This window comes from Sciurus carolinensis, chromosome 4 (genome assembly GCF_902686445.1).
Source record: "Sciurus carolinensis chromosome 4, mSciCar1.2, whole genome shotgun sequence".
Lineage (NCBI taxonomy): Eukaryota > Metazoa > Chordata > Mammalia > Rodentia > Sciuridae > Sciurus > Sciurus carolinensis.
In genome coordinates, this window is record NC_062216.1 from 72,119,935 (window position 1) to 72,136,135 (window position 16,201).

The 16,201-nt window shown below is 41.2% G+C and overlaps 1 protein-coding gene across 2 annotated transcripts in view; it reads right to left on the reverse strand.

The window, feature by feature from the left end:
• Vamp1 (vesicle associated membrane protein 1) overlaps positions 1-7,472 on the reverse strand; it is a 99,453-nt gene extending 91,981 nt beyond the window's left edge. Inside the window, exons 1-5 of one of the 2 annotated variants that reach the window (XM_047551763.1) lie at positions 7,297-7,461; positions 4,520-4,646; positions 4,141-4,299; positions 3,382-3,433; positions 794-2,976 (exon numbers count right to left, since the gene is read on the reverse strand). In XM_047551763.1, coding sequence (XP_047407719.1) covers positions 2,960-2,976; positions 3,382-3,433; positions 4,141-4,299; positions 4,520-4,646; positions 7,297-7,298 — 357 coding nt within the window. In that variant the 5' untranslated portion in view covers positions 7,299-7,461 and the 3' untranslated portion in view covers positions 794-2,959. Of the gene's footprint in view, positions 1-793; positions 2,977-3,381; positions 3,434-4,140; positions 4,300-4,519; positions 4,647-7,296 lie in introns of those variants that run through there. The other variant, XM_047551762.1, reaches the window with a different exon arrangement.
• Between the last annotated feature and the right edge of the window lie 8,729 nt (positions 7,473-16,201).

Genomic DNA, 16,201 nt, shown 5'->3' on the forward strand with positions numbered 1-16,201 from the left:
GACAATTGCCAGGAACTTCAGAATACCTACAATACCTCCCACTCCATCAGCTATGGGGAAGTGATTTTTCCTGTTGTTCATTGCTATAATGTGCCTGTCAGTGCAATGGAACTCAGCATAAGAAAACCACATGAGGAGTCAGGGGTCATGACTCAGTGGTAGAGTGCTTGCCTAGCATGCCTGAGGCACTGGGTTCGATCCTCAGCACCACATAAAATAAATGAATAATTTTTTTAAAAAGTGTCCATTTACAACTAAAAAATATATTTAAAAAAAGAAAACTGCATGAAGATAATGGGGGGAGAAGGTGTATGCTGGAGGCCACATCTGAACATGTCCCCAAGGATAGGAAAGGCAGGCCAGGGACTAGGAAGGAGGCTGGTGAAGAGACCCAAGAAAACCTGCAGTTGTTTGCCAGTGTGACTTGCCTACTCAACTTCCCGTTGTCACTTCCTCTCACCAGCACCTGCAAAAGTCAGGCTGTTTTAGATATAAATATTGAGGGCACAGACCACTTCCTCTGCCAACACACAAACCTTTTTTTTTTTTTTTTTTTTTTTGCGGTGCTGGGGTTCGAACCCAGGGCCTTGTGCTTGCAAGGCAAGCACTCTACTGACTGAGCTATCTCCCCAGCCCTACTGAGCTATCTCCCCAGCCCCACAAACCTTTAATCTTCATGAAAACCACTCAAACACATAAGCTGTCCTTTTGTCCCTTAGCAACATCAGACTGCTAGAAAAAAATGACACCCCCACCTCACCAGTTATTCCAACCCAAACAACAACCAAGCCAGTTTAGTGGTAGGAATTTGTATTTTTTTGCCTTTGTTTGGAATACATGAAATTGGTAAATATGCCACATGCCTTTGGTGAAGTACAACTGTTATTACTCTATACAAGTGTGAGATTGGGGTTAGGAAAAAAGACAAAGAAGTAATGACAGACACACAGTGGAAACCCCACATCATCTCATGGCAAACTGAAGAAAGGGATGTGGGAAACTCAGCTTTATTTGACTGCAGAGTCCCAGAGTTTAGCTGCATATTTGCTCATGCACATGGGTGATAGAAGAGAAGGGGGATAGCAAAGACACAAAGAGGATTTGGGGTGGGATGAGAAAGAAAGTAGAAGGGATATCACCCCCAAAAGAGCAAAGCCAACTATACTTGGTGAGCCTCAGAGGGACAGAAACCCAGGAAATAAATCCCATAATTTATTTGGGTTGGGTGGGCTAAGAGGGCGAATTTGCTCCAGGCTTGGGGGCACATCGAGGACAGTGGTGGTTCTTCTCCAGCGGTGGCCCCCTGCATTAGGCAAGGAGGAGCACAGAGGAGAGTGGAGACCTTCGAGGGGGACGCTGGGAGGGTACACTGACAGCTTTCTTCCAGCTCTTCAGTCCTGCCCTAGGCAGGACGAAGGAAATATGGGAAAGGGGGCAAAAGGAAAGGAAGGATGGTTTTGCACAATGAAATGCTGCTGCATGGAAAGTGGGTATCCGGATCCAGCCCAGCATGGCCTCAAACTCTTTCTGCTTGTGGACCAGAAGAGGGAAGGAATAAATTGCTGTGGGTATTTCCCCTCCTGTTCCCAGCCTGCCCTCCTCCCTTATCATCTGGATTTATCCCGTGTAACATGCTATCCTGAAGCTCAGCAGTAGATCCCAAGATAGGCTAAGCAGCTCCCTTCCTCAGGTTCCACTGTCTGGCACACAAAGCAAGCAAAGAGGAGGAAAAGAAAGGGAGCAACGTGGGATTCAGATGGGTGAGGGCAGTTTAGAAGGGGAACATACTGCAGGAAAAACAGAAAGGTGGCTCTGGATGCAAGGCCCCCCATGATAGTATAGCAATATACAAGCACACCTGTTACAGACTGTCAACCCTCCCACTCCAAGACTGAGTTAGTGGATCTACTGGACTTCTCTAAATCTTCATGATCAACCAGGGCTCATGGGGATGGTGTAGAGGAAAGGATTCTATGGGAGTCTAGAACCTTACCTCTAGCAGCCTCACATTTATCAACAGGAAGGGAGGAATAAGACCTTCCTTAACGAGAGGGCAAGAAGTGGCTTCCTGCAAGCTTGTTATTCTCCAATTAGGCCCCTGACTCACTGTTTCTCTATAACAGGTATTCTCTCTATGCCAGTAATTAAAATAAACCACAAGCACCAAACTCTGGCTAGTTGCAATTATTTGATGCCATCACAATACAGAAAACATGAAAGAGAGACAGCTCCTTCCAGTTAGAAGCAAATGGAACTGCTTCTAGGATGGAAATGAGAGTCTCCTGGTAGTTTTTTAATCAATCAGTGCTTGTTTTCCAGGCCTACAAAGAACAAAGTAAAAGACTATAAGACTCCCCAAAGACATGAAAATCTTGGGCTGACAAATTAGCAATAACAGCAAAAAACAGGTTGGATTTTCTAAAAGGGTACTGCATTAGGACCAGACTGGCCTTTGGGCAGAACCCCAGGGCTCTCTACAGGCCTGGCACAGGAGAAAAGCTAGCAAGTACAGCACTGAGCGAGCCACCACTTCTCAAATGTTCATGGTCTCCTCCTGCCAGAGGCCTAGCCTTTCAAGGAGACACCATGGATACAAATATCCTTCGTTTCCCCAACAACCTTGACAGCTTCTTGGGCACTTAACCACAGTTATTCTCCCTCCCCTTGGCAGTCATTTCCTTTGGGGCTTGGGGGAACATAAGAGTACATAAGAAGTGGGGAGGAAGGAGGCGCCAGCTGTTGATCTTCAGGTAGTGACTTCAAGACTGTGCCACGAGCAGCATTTCTAGTGTTGAGGGACAGAATGCAAATGAATGCAACAAAAAAGGAAAAATGGATGATGGAGAAGCCTGGGTTGGGATGGAGAAAGGCAGATGGGGAAGTTTGTTGAGAGAGCAAACAGAGGGAGAAGGACATGAGCTTGAATGGCAATGGAAAACAGGGAAGGGGTGGCACATTCTCAAGTAAAAAAGTAGACTGGACACAGGAATCAGGAAGTCCCAGACGGAGAAGAGAAAGAGACAGGAGAAAACAAGAGGGCAAATTACATCAAGTTACTAGACATTCAAGTCTCTCAGTTGCAGGTGCCCCAGCCCCAAGGTTTCCCTCTGACCCAAGCCAGTGAAAAACAGCATAGCCCCACTTCCTCAGAACAGAAGGGGCCATCCCCCACAATGCCTTGCAAGGGGCTTGTCTATTGAGGAAATTCCTTATCTTTGCCCCTTCCTCCCTCCCAAACCAGGTATGATCCCCAGCAGCAGTCTCCATACCTCAGTCAGAGCAGCCCCACTCCCCAGGCAGGCAGGCAGGCAGGCAGGGCTGGGAGAAGACTCCGGGACCTTCCCACCTCTTCACCCCATCAGCAACCTCAGCGATACTTACTTACAATAACTACCACGATGATGGCACAGATAGCTCCCAGCATGATCATCATCTGAAGAAACATGGACAAAACATGAGCCTTTGGACTTGGGGAAGGAGGAAAGGAGCCAGGACCAAAGATGTAGAAACAGAATTTCCTCTATTCTTGGGACAGTGGAAGAAACCACCCATCACCCAAACACCTGCATGCCTCTCAGTGAGGCCCAACCCTTTGCTTCCCATAGGATCATAACCCCAGCACCAAGTCTGTAGTTTTTCAGAAACAGTACTGGACCTGCAATTCGCTCCTTTTTGCTTAGCTCCTGTTGCCTGGGGGCTTTAAAAGGAATTCCAATGAAAAAGCAGACTTTAGATCTTTATATTCAGTTGGTTTGGTTTTCATTGTGAAATGTTTAGTGCATATCCAAAAATTTCAGGGGCATTCACACTTGAATCATTGTGCTGCTGCTGGTTGTGTCAAAGAAACTTCTAGTTAAAATTTTTTGCCTGAAACTCTACGGGAAAGAGCTACTCAAATAACCATTCCAAACTCCCCAGGGTAGCATGTTCTCAGTAAGTGGTTCTGAATACTCTAGCCTACCCTGGTGGTCAATTCATGTAACTCATCTCAAGGAGGAGGTATTCAGATTTTCCTCCCAAGAACCCTGCAAGGCAGAGATCTGACACCAGTAGAGAGAGGGGATGTAGAAGCTGAGAGTTTTCTTGCCTTCTACAAGTAGAAGCATAGGAAAAGAAGGGAGAGAAGACAAGGAAATTCACCTTGCAGTTTTTCCACCAATACTTCCTCTTTAGTTTGGCAGCACTGCTCTCAAATTGTGATGCTCCCGCCTGTAAGGCATCAGCTCGGTCATCCAGCTCTGATAGCTTCTGGTCCCTCTCCAGGACCTTGTCCACATTCACACGCATGATGTCCACCACCTAAAAGGAGTGCAAAAACAAGGCCATTAAGCTTCCCACTAGAGATAGAAGAAAGAACAACAACTTGGGAATCTCAAAGTCTGGACCCATCACGGGATGCTTTGCCTCCCAGAGTCTTTAGATATCACCCTTATAAAAAACAGAGAACAGACAAGAGGTTCCCTTCTGTTTCTAAACTTCTAAGGTTTAGAAACTCTCAGAGAAATGGCTATCCACCTACCTCCTCCACCTGTGCCTGGGTTTGCTGTAGTCGTCTGTTACTGGTCATATTAGGAGGAGGACCAGGGGGACCCCCACCTGGGGCGGTCCCTTCTGTCCCTTCAGTGGGTGGCTGAGCTGGAGCAGACCTGTGGAGAGAAGTGGATGGAGTACACAAAGAAACCAAGACAAGATAGGAATCATATGCATTCTCACCTGATTCCACCAAAGCAATTATGATTAAGTTATAAGCAAATGGAAGGGATTCTAGTGATGCAGCACAGAGGCAAGGAATAAATGATGAAAGATCCTGTAACAACATTTAGATGGAGTTCAGAATACCATTAAGGGATCCTGTTTCGGGCTATCTTCTGACCCAAACTGAAGCCCATCTTCTGGTACAATGGCTTCAGGGACAAATGTGCCAGCCTTGGCCTAAATGGCATTTCCCTGGCTGTCAGAAGCCTTCACATGAAGATGAATGGAAAAACCCAATACACATAGGAGAAATCTGTAGAAAACACTAAACCCTCAGGACATGCAACGTTTGAATGTAAAAGAAAAGGCAAGCTGACCAACTCTGCTTATGGTGACCCAGTTATTGGCTGTTTCACATGGTGATTAGTATATCATCAGTGCTGCTATAAGGACAACTTGGAGAGACACCAAAGGCAAACTCTATATAGGTAGAGTGAGTCAGGATTGATTATTTGCATTGTTTTTGGCAGAGAAGATAGGGGTTTCATTTAGATTGAATCTGGTGCACAAAGCAATTGCATTAATTGTGGAAACTGTTCCAAGAGCATAGACAGGAAGCAAAAATGCTAGAAATAGTTCTCAAGGTACATGCATTATAGACATTCTGTACCTTCCTTCTGTAGATCTGGCAGAGTCTCAGGAGACTGGCCTAGTCCCCTGTGTCCCAAAAAGAAATCTTGGTTTACACTACTTTACACATGGCAACTGTTTCTCTTTCATTACCAGTGGAGGCTAAGACATCCCTTAGTCTTTGGAGGGAATAATCCAGTGTGAGGTCTTCAAGATAAACTTCTCTCCCAGTCCCAACACATGGGACTTAATTCACCTGCTAAGGAATTTCCAGAAGTCTAACCTAAAGTGAGATTTTCTCTGCCAAGGAAAAAACCACAGGTGAGAGGAAATCTCTAAAATTTGAAGGAGAATATAAATTTTCATAACTCATAGAGAGGGAGAACCTCACAAAACAATTCATCAGAGGAGTCAAAGAATAAATGTATCACAAAGTTACCCAAAAGGAAATTCCTTGATACATCACAACAGAACTAATACCTAAAAGCTCCTCTTTCTTAACTAACTGAATTTCTTTCTGTCTAAAAATAAAGGAAGACAGTTAGAGATTCTATACTAGAAGATTATACTGATAGCCTCATAAGGAATCATTTTTGTATTTCCCTCCAAGTCACAAAGAGGGTGAAGGAAAGAAAGATACAAAGCCCTGGAACCCTAAGACTCTTATGCTGCTACTGAGATATTTAAGCAATCTAGTTCTAGACTGAAGGCAGAAATTTCAATGAGTAAGTAGCAGCCGGTGTTGGAAGAAGTCCAGGATGGTGGCACCAATGACAAGATTAAGGTCAAAGACCTCGTGATTCCCTGATAGCCACCATGCTTTCTCCATCCCTCCTTTCATCCCACATGGATAATATCTAGAACCAGGCAGCTGAGAAGGATCCCCCTCCCCAAAATGAAAATAATTGGTATCTTAGGGCTTGTCCAAAATGCACAGAATATCATCCATAGTTAAAACTGCAGAAATCAAAGAGGAAAAACCGAAATGGCTACAAAGCCTTTGGGGGACGGAATTCACTTACTACTTGTTGGGAGTTAAGTAGAACACTCGGCAGTATCACATCCAGGAAGAGTTACAACTCTTATGTAATGTAAGTAAATCTTTCCCTTTTTAAAATCACTATGAGAAGGAATACAAATACACCCACGACCAGGACAAAATTCCAGGCAGTATCAGAAAAAAAAAAAAAAATTATATTAAACATTCTGTGGCCCTGAGAGGGAAGTACTTAATTGGTCTAGCCATAGTTCTCCCTCAAGATCTTGGGAAGGGGATGATGCTGAAGATGGCTGGAGACTAAACTCTGCATGTTGGAGAAATAGTTCTCCCTATTTCTCTTCCAAATACTTGGCTAGGACTTGATGACGGGAAAGCATCTCCTATAAGGGTGGCTTTGGGATGAACGGTTGCATGGGATCACATGCCCCTTGAGTCTTTCTGAACTGCACACCTGGCGCCAGGTGTGCGGTTCAAAAAGAGAACTGGCAGATAAGTTTCTGGAGCTTTGATTATGGCCTTGAGGACGGTGCATCACACTTTGGGTGGGGGGCATACACAAATCCAGAGGCCTCAAGGCAATCTGAATCACTCACTGGCGGGTGCACCCATGACTGTCTTTCCAAAGGTTCTAAGTACAGATTCAGTCAGAAGACATGATAGGGTCTTCAAATTCCCTACCCATACCCGCCTTCGCCCTCTCTGGGATTTCACTGAGACCAGAATAAAGCGCCACGCATAAGAGAGGGTGCAATGAATGTGGGACCCCCTCCCCGTGGGGGCTAGCTGTGGCTGATGCGGGAACCGGGTGCTGTCCCACTCCCGGGGGGGGCCCGGTCTGGGGGCGGCGCGAGTTGGAGGTTCCCGCGTCGCTGCAGCTGCTGCAATGCGCCATTTTCAGTCCCGCAGAGTCGGGCGCTGGGGATGAGAGTTGGCAAGGAGGTCTCCAGCCCCCTACAACAAAGTCAACTCACATTTTTCTGACAGGAGTGCGAGTCCAACTCCTCTCTGGAGGCTGAGGCGGCTAGACACCCGGCGGAGAAACGCTGCGGCTGAAGCGGACGGAACTGTAGAGCTCCGCCTCCCACAGACCACCCGGTGCTCTAGCTGCGGTGCAACTTACTGCAGCTGCCGCGCCGAACCCCAGCTTTATTAGTGCTGGCCACGCCTCCCGGATACCGTTAACATCTTAGTCCAATCCATGCCCAGACTCGTGTCCAAGTATAGCAGTACTATCCCGCCCAGTCCCTGCAGATTTGCCAATCAAAACTCTCCTCTTGTTCCGACTTCGAAAAGGAGCGGTTGCGGTCAGGATTTTCACTGACCAATACAACAGTAGTTTGCTTACCTGTCTAGCTCAGCAATAGGGCGGGGTGGAAATATGGCCCAGCCTGGAGAGCTGCCTTAACGGTTTGAGATAGGCCCTTTTGGTGCCACCCAACCAATCTCTGAGCAGTTCCTGGGCCCGGGCCCACCCATCGCCCGGGGCTCTGTCCAATCTAGCCGCTCGCTCTGACAGTTGCGGGCCCGCCTCGTCTCGGCGCCCAGAAGCTAGAGTCCTTAAGGCAGGTAGTCCATCCCTGGCCGGCGTTTCACCCCACCCGCGAGCCTCTGACCAACAACCCTGAAGTCGCAGAATCCAACAGACAGAGCAGAGCCATCGGCTCCCGGAGCAAAATTTCGGGCGCGGGGTTCGGTCAGACCAAATCTAATACTAAAGGCTTCGTTCTGCTTCTTTCAATATAGCCTATCCCAAATTGAACCCCCCACCTCCCAACTCTACTCCTCTAATCCCTATAGGTAGGTTACCACATCGATTTAGTGGCCTAGACCAGAAACCTGGAAGCCATCCTAGGTTTCCTCCCCTTTCATCTTAACCCCTCCTCCAAAGGAAATTCACCAAGTTAGTAATTTTTTTCCTTAATGATTAAAGAATTCTCTATTAGCCCTTTCCTGAACATCAGTTATAAAACTCACCATTATTTTATGCCCTGCTTTGAGAAAAGGCTACAAATAAATTATGACTGTTTCTTACCACTTAGAATTTCTTACATTTATTGAAAGTGTAGGTTTGTATGCATATAGATTTTATCACATTTCACTCATGCTTACATAAAAAGGAAAATAGGAACGAGTTGACATTATACCTACTAACTTACAGAAACTCTTAATAAATCATGTTTTTTGGCTCAGTTTTAGATGTCCCTGAATTTCTACACAATGTAGTCCTGTGTGCATGCCATGAAGAACTCTGATAATATGGCATTTCCTAAGACTGTTCCTCTTCTGTCTTCCAAGTCTCAGGCACCCTTTTTGCAAGTTTTGATGCTCATGAGAAGCTATGACAAATACAGTATGACTACTGTCTGACTAATAACTATAGTGAAACAGTCCAATTTAAGAGGTTTTAAAATGACAAAAGAAAGTGAAAAGAAAAACAAAGAACCTCCTGAAATCAATGAAATGCAATATTTTGCTTCCAGTCTTGCTCTCCCTCCTATCCAATCTATAAAACCACCAGGGTGATCTACCTAAATATCACCACCCTGCTTAAAATCATGAAAAATTACTTTTAAAAACACAATGTACCAATCATATGTGTTTATCCCATCCTCTTTCTGAAACCACATCAAAATAACAACCTCTAAAAATTCCAGCAACTGGGGAGGCTGAGCCAAGAGGATCACAAGTTCAAGAACAGCCTCAGCAATTTAGCAAGACCCTAAGCAACTTAGTGAGACCCTGTCTCAGAATAAAAAACTTAAAAGGACTGGGGATGTAGCTCAGTGGTAAAGTGCTCCTGGATTCAATCTCCAGTACACACACACACACAAAAAAAAAGTTCCTGGCAAGCTGAACGTATAAGTATCCCTACCAACTCTCCCTGAAGAAAAATTTTAAAACACCATATTTTTTTAAAAAAAGAAAAACACTTTTAATTTTTTCTCTTAAATTTTTTTGTCGATGAACCTTTATTAATTTTTTGTGGTGCTGAGAATCAAACCCAGTACCTCACACATGCTAAGCAAGTGTTCTACCACTGAGCTACAACCCCAGTCCCATAATTTTTTTATTTTCAGATAATTAATATGAGATGTACAGATAAAATCTATCAAGGAGTTTCCCCTCTGCCCCTAACTCATTTCCCCCAATGGTAAGACCTTGCATAAATACATTATAATATTTTTAAAACCAGGAAATTGACATTGCTGCAATCCACAGAGTTCATTCAAAATTCACCAGTTTTGTATACACCCAATTGTGAAGTTTGTGTGTGTGTGTGTGTGTAGTTTTATGCAATTTTATCATGTATAGATTCTTATAACCACTACCACAATCAGTATACAAAACTATTACATTACCACAATGCTCCCTTGTGCTACCTCTTCATAGCCAACCACCCCCATTCCTAACCCTTAGCAACACTAATTTCTTTTCCATTTTCTAACTTTTTTCAAGAACATTATGTAAATGTAATCATACAGTATATAACCTTTTTAAAATTTATTTTTTCTTTTTAGTTATATATGACAGTAGAATGTATTTTTTTACTTGTAGATGAACACAATACCTTTATTTTTTTTAAGATAGGATTTTATTGTGTTTTTTAAATTATTTTTTAGTTGTTGGTGTTTATTTTTATGTGGTGATGAGGATCAAACCCATGCCTCAAACGTACTAGGCAAACACTGTATCACTGAGCCACAACCCCAGTCCTGTAGAATGTATTTTGATACATCATACATACATGGAATATAACTTCTTTGTGATTATAAGTATGTAACCTTTAGAGATTGGCTTTTCTTTTTCACTTAGTATAATTCCCTTGAGAGTCACCCAATTTAGTTGATGAGTAGTTTTCACTGCTGAGTAGAATTCTACTTTAACCATTTATCTGCTGACCGATTGCTTTTGTACCTTTGTCAAAAATCAGGTACATTTGTACAGGTCTATTTTTTGGGTTCTTTTTTTGGTTCTGAGGCAGTAAGAGACCACGATGGTGAGGCAGACTGGGACAATAAAATAAACCCCTGGGCACAGTAAATTATTGCCCTTTGTAGCATGGTAAATTGCTTCTCTACCCTTGTGCTCTTTGCAAAAAGAACCATCATGAGACCTTGATAAAATCACAGAAGTAGAATATCTGCACAAGATAAAATTGTTACCAGGGACAAACCTAAATCCCTCAGGCTTCATTTATTCTAGTCAACATAAAAATCATTAATTTTGGAGGTCACACAGCTCGGCAATACATTATTGGTCTCACTAGCTTTACTTTTCAGCGACTTGAAGGCCACTTTTGCTGAGCAACATTAACTCTTCACTTGGGCCTGTAGATGTCTGATGGATGACTGGAATGGGATCTGTCTTCATATTATGTTTGTCCCCTTTACTGACTTAACTTTTGGGTCAGATTCTCCGCAATTCTACATGTAGACTGTTGATTACCCACTGAACTGCTATGTGTTTTCTTCTACCCCACCCTATGCTTTTGCAGCAGCTGTAGTAGTCCAAGCACACAAAGTCTATCAGCCCTGTTGTAAGGCCCAGGTGGAGCCACAAAGCCAGGATGTTTGCATAGGATAATGGCACCAGCTATAAGAGTCCCAGGACAAATTGACCATTACTACTCATGGTCCAAGTCTTGTGTAATAAGAATCATTTTTTTGGAACCATATCCCTAGCCAGTGGAAAATTATACTAGACTTTCCCACCCCCATTAAATCAATAAAAAGCTTATATCTCCCTTTGTTCAGGGAGTATCCTGGTCGCTCAATCAGTGATATCTCCCTTTAGCCGAAGCCCCAATTAAAGCCTTGCCCATATATTTGTGATCAACTTGATTTTGTTTATACTGTGACCAAATCAAATGTTCCTGTCTGATATCAGTCACATCGACCTTTGTGTTTATCCTTCAACCAATATCACAGTCTTGATTACTATAGCTATATAGTAAGCCTTAACTTTCTCCCACTTTCTTCTCCTTTTTCAAAATTTTAGCTATTCTAGGTCCTTTGCCTAAAAAGCATTTAAAATATATTTATGAGGTGAAAGAAAACAAGGACTATTTAAAAACCAAGTGGAAAGCTGGTACCCAGAGAGCTAGCTAAAAAATTTGAACTTGAGCATTGTGGCTTCACAGAGTGCTACAGTGGCATAGGAGACAAAGCATAGGGCTTACTCAAGGTTAGAAATCTAATAGAAGGTACCTCCCATAAATCTGGAACACCAAAGGACTATAACCTCATGTAAAAGTGGATTAAAAATATGCTAGAGGGGGGCTGGGGTTGTGGCTCAGTGGTAGAGCATGTGTGGGGCACTGGGTTCGATCCTCAGCATCACATTAAAAAAAAAAATAGAATGAAGGCATTGTGTTCACCTACAACTAAAAAAAAATTTTTTAAACATGCTAGAGGATTAAAAGTGTTTTCAGGTTGACAACACTACCATGCACCTGACAGAAGCAATGCCAGTCCTCCCCACATGAACTCATCTTCAACCTAGGCCTTGGGAATTCCCACAGATACACATTCCCACAGTTTCAAGAGAAATAAACTGCAATCAAAAGTTGCAAACAAGGAACAAGATACAAAGGTATAAACCAATGGTGATAGGCAGGAAATTTAAAATATTAGAAAGTCAAGCTAAATAGTTAAATGTCTGAATAGTAAAGAATCTAAAAGTGAAAAACAGGATTTGTGAAAGAAAGGAAAAGAATGTGTTTGAGATTGATTATAAAATAAATTCAAGCCAGAACTAAATATATAAAAAAATCAAAAGAGGCAACTGTTAAAGAAAAACAAAAAGTTGGATAAGAAATGGGAGTTACCTCACATGTCAATTGATTTTTGACAAGTGTTCCAGGACCATTCAATGGGGAAAGGATACTCCTAAAACAGATGGTGCTGGGACAATTGGACACCAAATGGAAAAGAATGAAGTTGGATCTTTCCATATGCAAATATTAACTCAAAATGTATCAAAGACCTAAATGTCAGGCTGGGAATGTAGCTTAGTCTTGCCTGAGTTTGATCCCCATCATCAAAAAAACAAACAAACATAAAAACTAAATGTAAGAACTAACACTATAAGACTTTTTAAAAAACAGGTTTTTAAAAAAATGGTTTCTTAGATATAACAAAAGAAAAAATAAACAAGGCATCATTAAAATTTAAAATGTTGGTGTTTCAAAGGACATCAAGAAAGTTAAAAACCTCACTAAATGGGACAAAATATTTGCAAATCATATATAAGGAATTTGTATCTAGAATACATAAATAACTCTTGTAACATCATCATCATCAACCAATTAGAAAATGGGAAGAATCCACCTAGACATTTTTCCAAAGAAGATATACAAATGGCCAAAAAGCACAAGAAAAGATGCTCCACATCACTAACCACCTGGGAAAAGCATATAGAAACCACAATGTGATAACAATTTACACCCATTAGGATAGTAAAAAAAAAATAAATAAAAAAAATAAATTAAGATGATAACAAGTGTTGCCAAGGACCTAGAGAAAATGGAATCCTGATATAATGCTGGTGGGAAAACAAAATGGGGCATTTGGAATTTTCAATTTTGAAAAGAGTCTATGTCAAAATACACTATACTCTCATGTATATCTAAAAAGAACAAATAAAAAATAAATTTTAAAAAAAGAATCTGTCAGTTGCTCAAACAAACAGAATTACCATATGATCCACAATTCTACTTTTAAGTATAAACCCAAGAGAAATGAAATGAAAACCTGTACATGAATGTTCATAGCAGTATTATTTAAAATAACCAAAAAGTGGAAATGACTCAAATGTCCATCAACTTATGGATAAGTTTAATGGTGGTATATCCATACAATAGAATATTCTTTGGAATAAAGATGAATGAAGTACTAATACATGCTACAACATAGGTTCACTATGCTAAGTGGAAGAAGCCAGTCTAAAGAGTCACATATTTTATGATACAATTTATATGAAATATCCAGAACAGACTAGAACAAGAAATGGATTAGTTGCCTAGAATTAGAAGGGAGGGGTAATTGGGGTTGATGGCTAAGGGGTGTGGGATTTCATTTTAGGGTAATGATGAAAATTTTCTAAATTGATTGTGGTAATGGAGCATATATACTAGTACATATATTTAGTATATGTGAATATGCTAAAACTCACTGAAATTAGTGAACTGTATGATATGTAAATTATATCCCAATAAAAATGTAAAGATTTTTATAAGAAACATGCTATCCCACTGTATACCACTTGGCTCAGTAATATATTATGTATAAATTTCTAATAATATCAACACCGCTGATTTTAAATGGTGGTATAATGAAGTGATAAAATGGTGATAAAACAGTGGGGTATAAGAAAAAGGAGAGAAGAGGGATATAAATTCTCCTGACAAGATAACTAGTTAATACAGGTCATTGGCTCTCTTTCCCAAAAATCAAAACTGGAGAATCTATAGAAGCTATAAGGAATCATGAATTTTAAAAACTAACAATAACAAAAACATAAGAATGCCCTCCCTGGGAAGCCAGGCGTGGTGGCACTGCAACCAGTGGAGGCTGAGACAGGAGGATAACAAGTTCAAGGCCAGCCTGAGCAATTTAGTGAGTGGTAAAGTGCCCCTGGGTTCAATCCCCAATAAAAAAACAAAAAACAGAAACAAACAACAACAAAATCAGCTCTGGGAAGAGTGAAGGCTACTGCTATGGGTAAAATTATGTCCTCCAAATACCTAGTATTTCTGAATGTAAACTTATTTGGAAATAGGGTTGTTACAGATGTAATTAGTTAAACCGAGATCATGACTGGTATCCTTATAAAATGGGGGAATTTGGACACAGACACACACACAGGAAGAATGTTATATGAACATGAAAACAGATCATGGTGATGTATCTATAAGCCAAGGAACTCTGAGAACTGCCAGCAAACCACAAAAGTTAGGACAGAGGCATGAGTAGATTCTCCCTCATAGCCCTCAGAAGGCACCAACGTTGCTAACCCCTTGATCTCTGACTTCTAGCCTCTAGAACTATGAGACAATTAATTTCTGTTGCTTAAACTACCCAACTTATGATCCTTTGTTAGGGCAGACCTAGCAACCTAATTCAACTCTCTTGAACTAGCATGTGTCATATACCAAAACCCAACAAACCTTACATATATCTGTGTGTGAGATAGGTAGTAGACATATCAAAGGGCCCTGCAAGTGTGCTAAAGTGTTTGACTTGTTATAGAAGTCAATAGATTAAGAAACCATAGGAGTAAATAAATATAAGTGTTTTGTTGTTGTTGTTGTTTTGGTACCAGTGATTAAACCCAGGGGAACCTTACCCCTGAGCCACATCCCCCCAGTTCTTTTATATTTTATTTTTGAGTCAGGGTCTCGCTAATTTGCTTAGAACATAAATTGCTGAGACTGGCCTTGAACTTGCAGTCCTCCTGCCTCAGCCTCCAGAGCACTGGGATTACAGGCCAATGCCACCATGCCAAGTCCTTAAATACAAGTGATTTTTATTAAATGTCCCTATGGAGAATAGAACACTGTTTTTCTGAAAGACCACAAAAGCAGAAGATGGAGTTAATGATGCTCTTCAATTCATGACACAGTATCTCACTTATCTGTGGAAGGACCCTGCCTCATTACCTGTTTATTCTCTTTTCCTCATTCCCCTTTCCCACTATAGACAACATTCTAAATTGATAATCATCCTTTTGTTTGGCAAATGTGCATTGTTCCTGTATGGTTTTTTTATTTGTTTTTTGTTTTGGTATCAGGGATTGAACCCAGGGGCACTTAACCACTGAGCCCCATCTCCAGCCCTTTTCGTATTTTATTTAGAAACAGGGTCTCATTGAGTTACTTCGCACCTCACTAAACTGCTGAGGCTGGCTTTGAACTCATGATCCTCCTGCCTCAGTCTCCCAAGTCGCTGGGATTATAGGAGTGCACCACTGCGTCCAATTCTTTATGTATTTTTAACTTGCACAAATATAGTTTCAAATTTTATTTTTTCTTACTTTGCATTGTTTTTAAAATTCCTGTTTCAGAAAATGAAAATCATAATCATCTGAAAAGGATCACAATTTTATTTGCTTCCATTTCTTAAATTCTTTTTCTAAAAAAAATACCACTGAAAAGTAAACAGTACTAAGTAGTGCTAAATCAAACCACAGCAGTTATAGTTGGCATTATTGTCTTGTTCTTGACTTTAAAGAGTACATGTCCATTAAATATATGCTGCCAATCTCTAGTATGGAACTCTTACCAAGTTAAGGAAATTTCCTTCTGTTCCTCATTTAACTTTTTAAAGCTTTTTTATTTTACTTATTTATATGTGGTGCTGAGGACTTAACCCAGGTGTTAGACTCTATCACTGAACTACACCCCAGCCTTTTTTTCATTTTGAAACAGGGTCTTTTTTGGGGTGGTGGTTGTTGTTACTGGGTATTGAACCTGGGATACTTTATCACTGAGCTATAAACTCACTTAGTTGCTGAGGATAGCCTCAAATTTACAGTCCTCCCCAGCCTCCCAAGTATCTGGGATTGGCATGTGCCACTGTGCCCAGCTTTTCAAAAAAAAAAAAAAAAAATCCTAAATAGAGGTTGAATTTTTAAAATTTTCTTTTCTACACTGAAAGAGATAATCCTGGAGAGCTAAACACTCACTTCCATAACAGAAGTTAGAAGATGTCTAAAACCAGTAAGTCATAAAGAGCAGTTGAGTGTACTATTTCAAATTATGATGATAAATACAATAAAAATAGCTAAAAGAAGTGAAATTTTGATTCTGGAAAGTTAGTCTAGAGGGTTGGCTGGGGTAAAGGAGAGGATTGCTGCTACATTTGTTTAATTAACTAT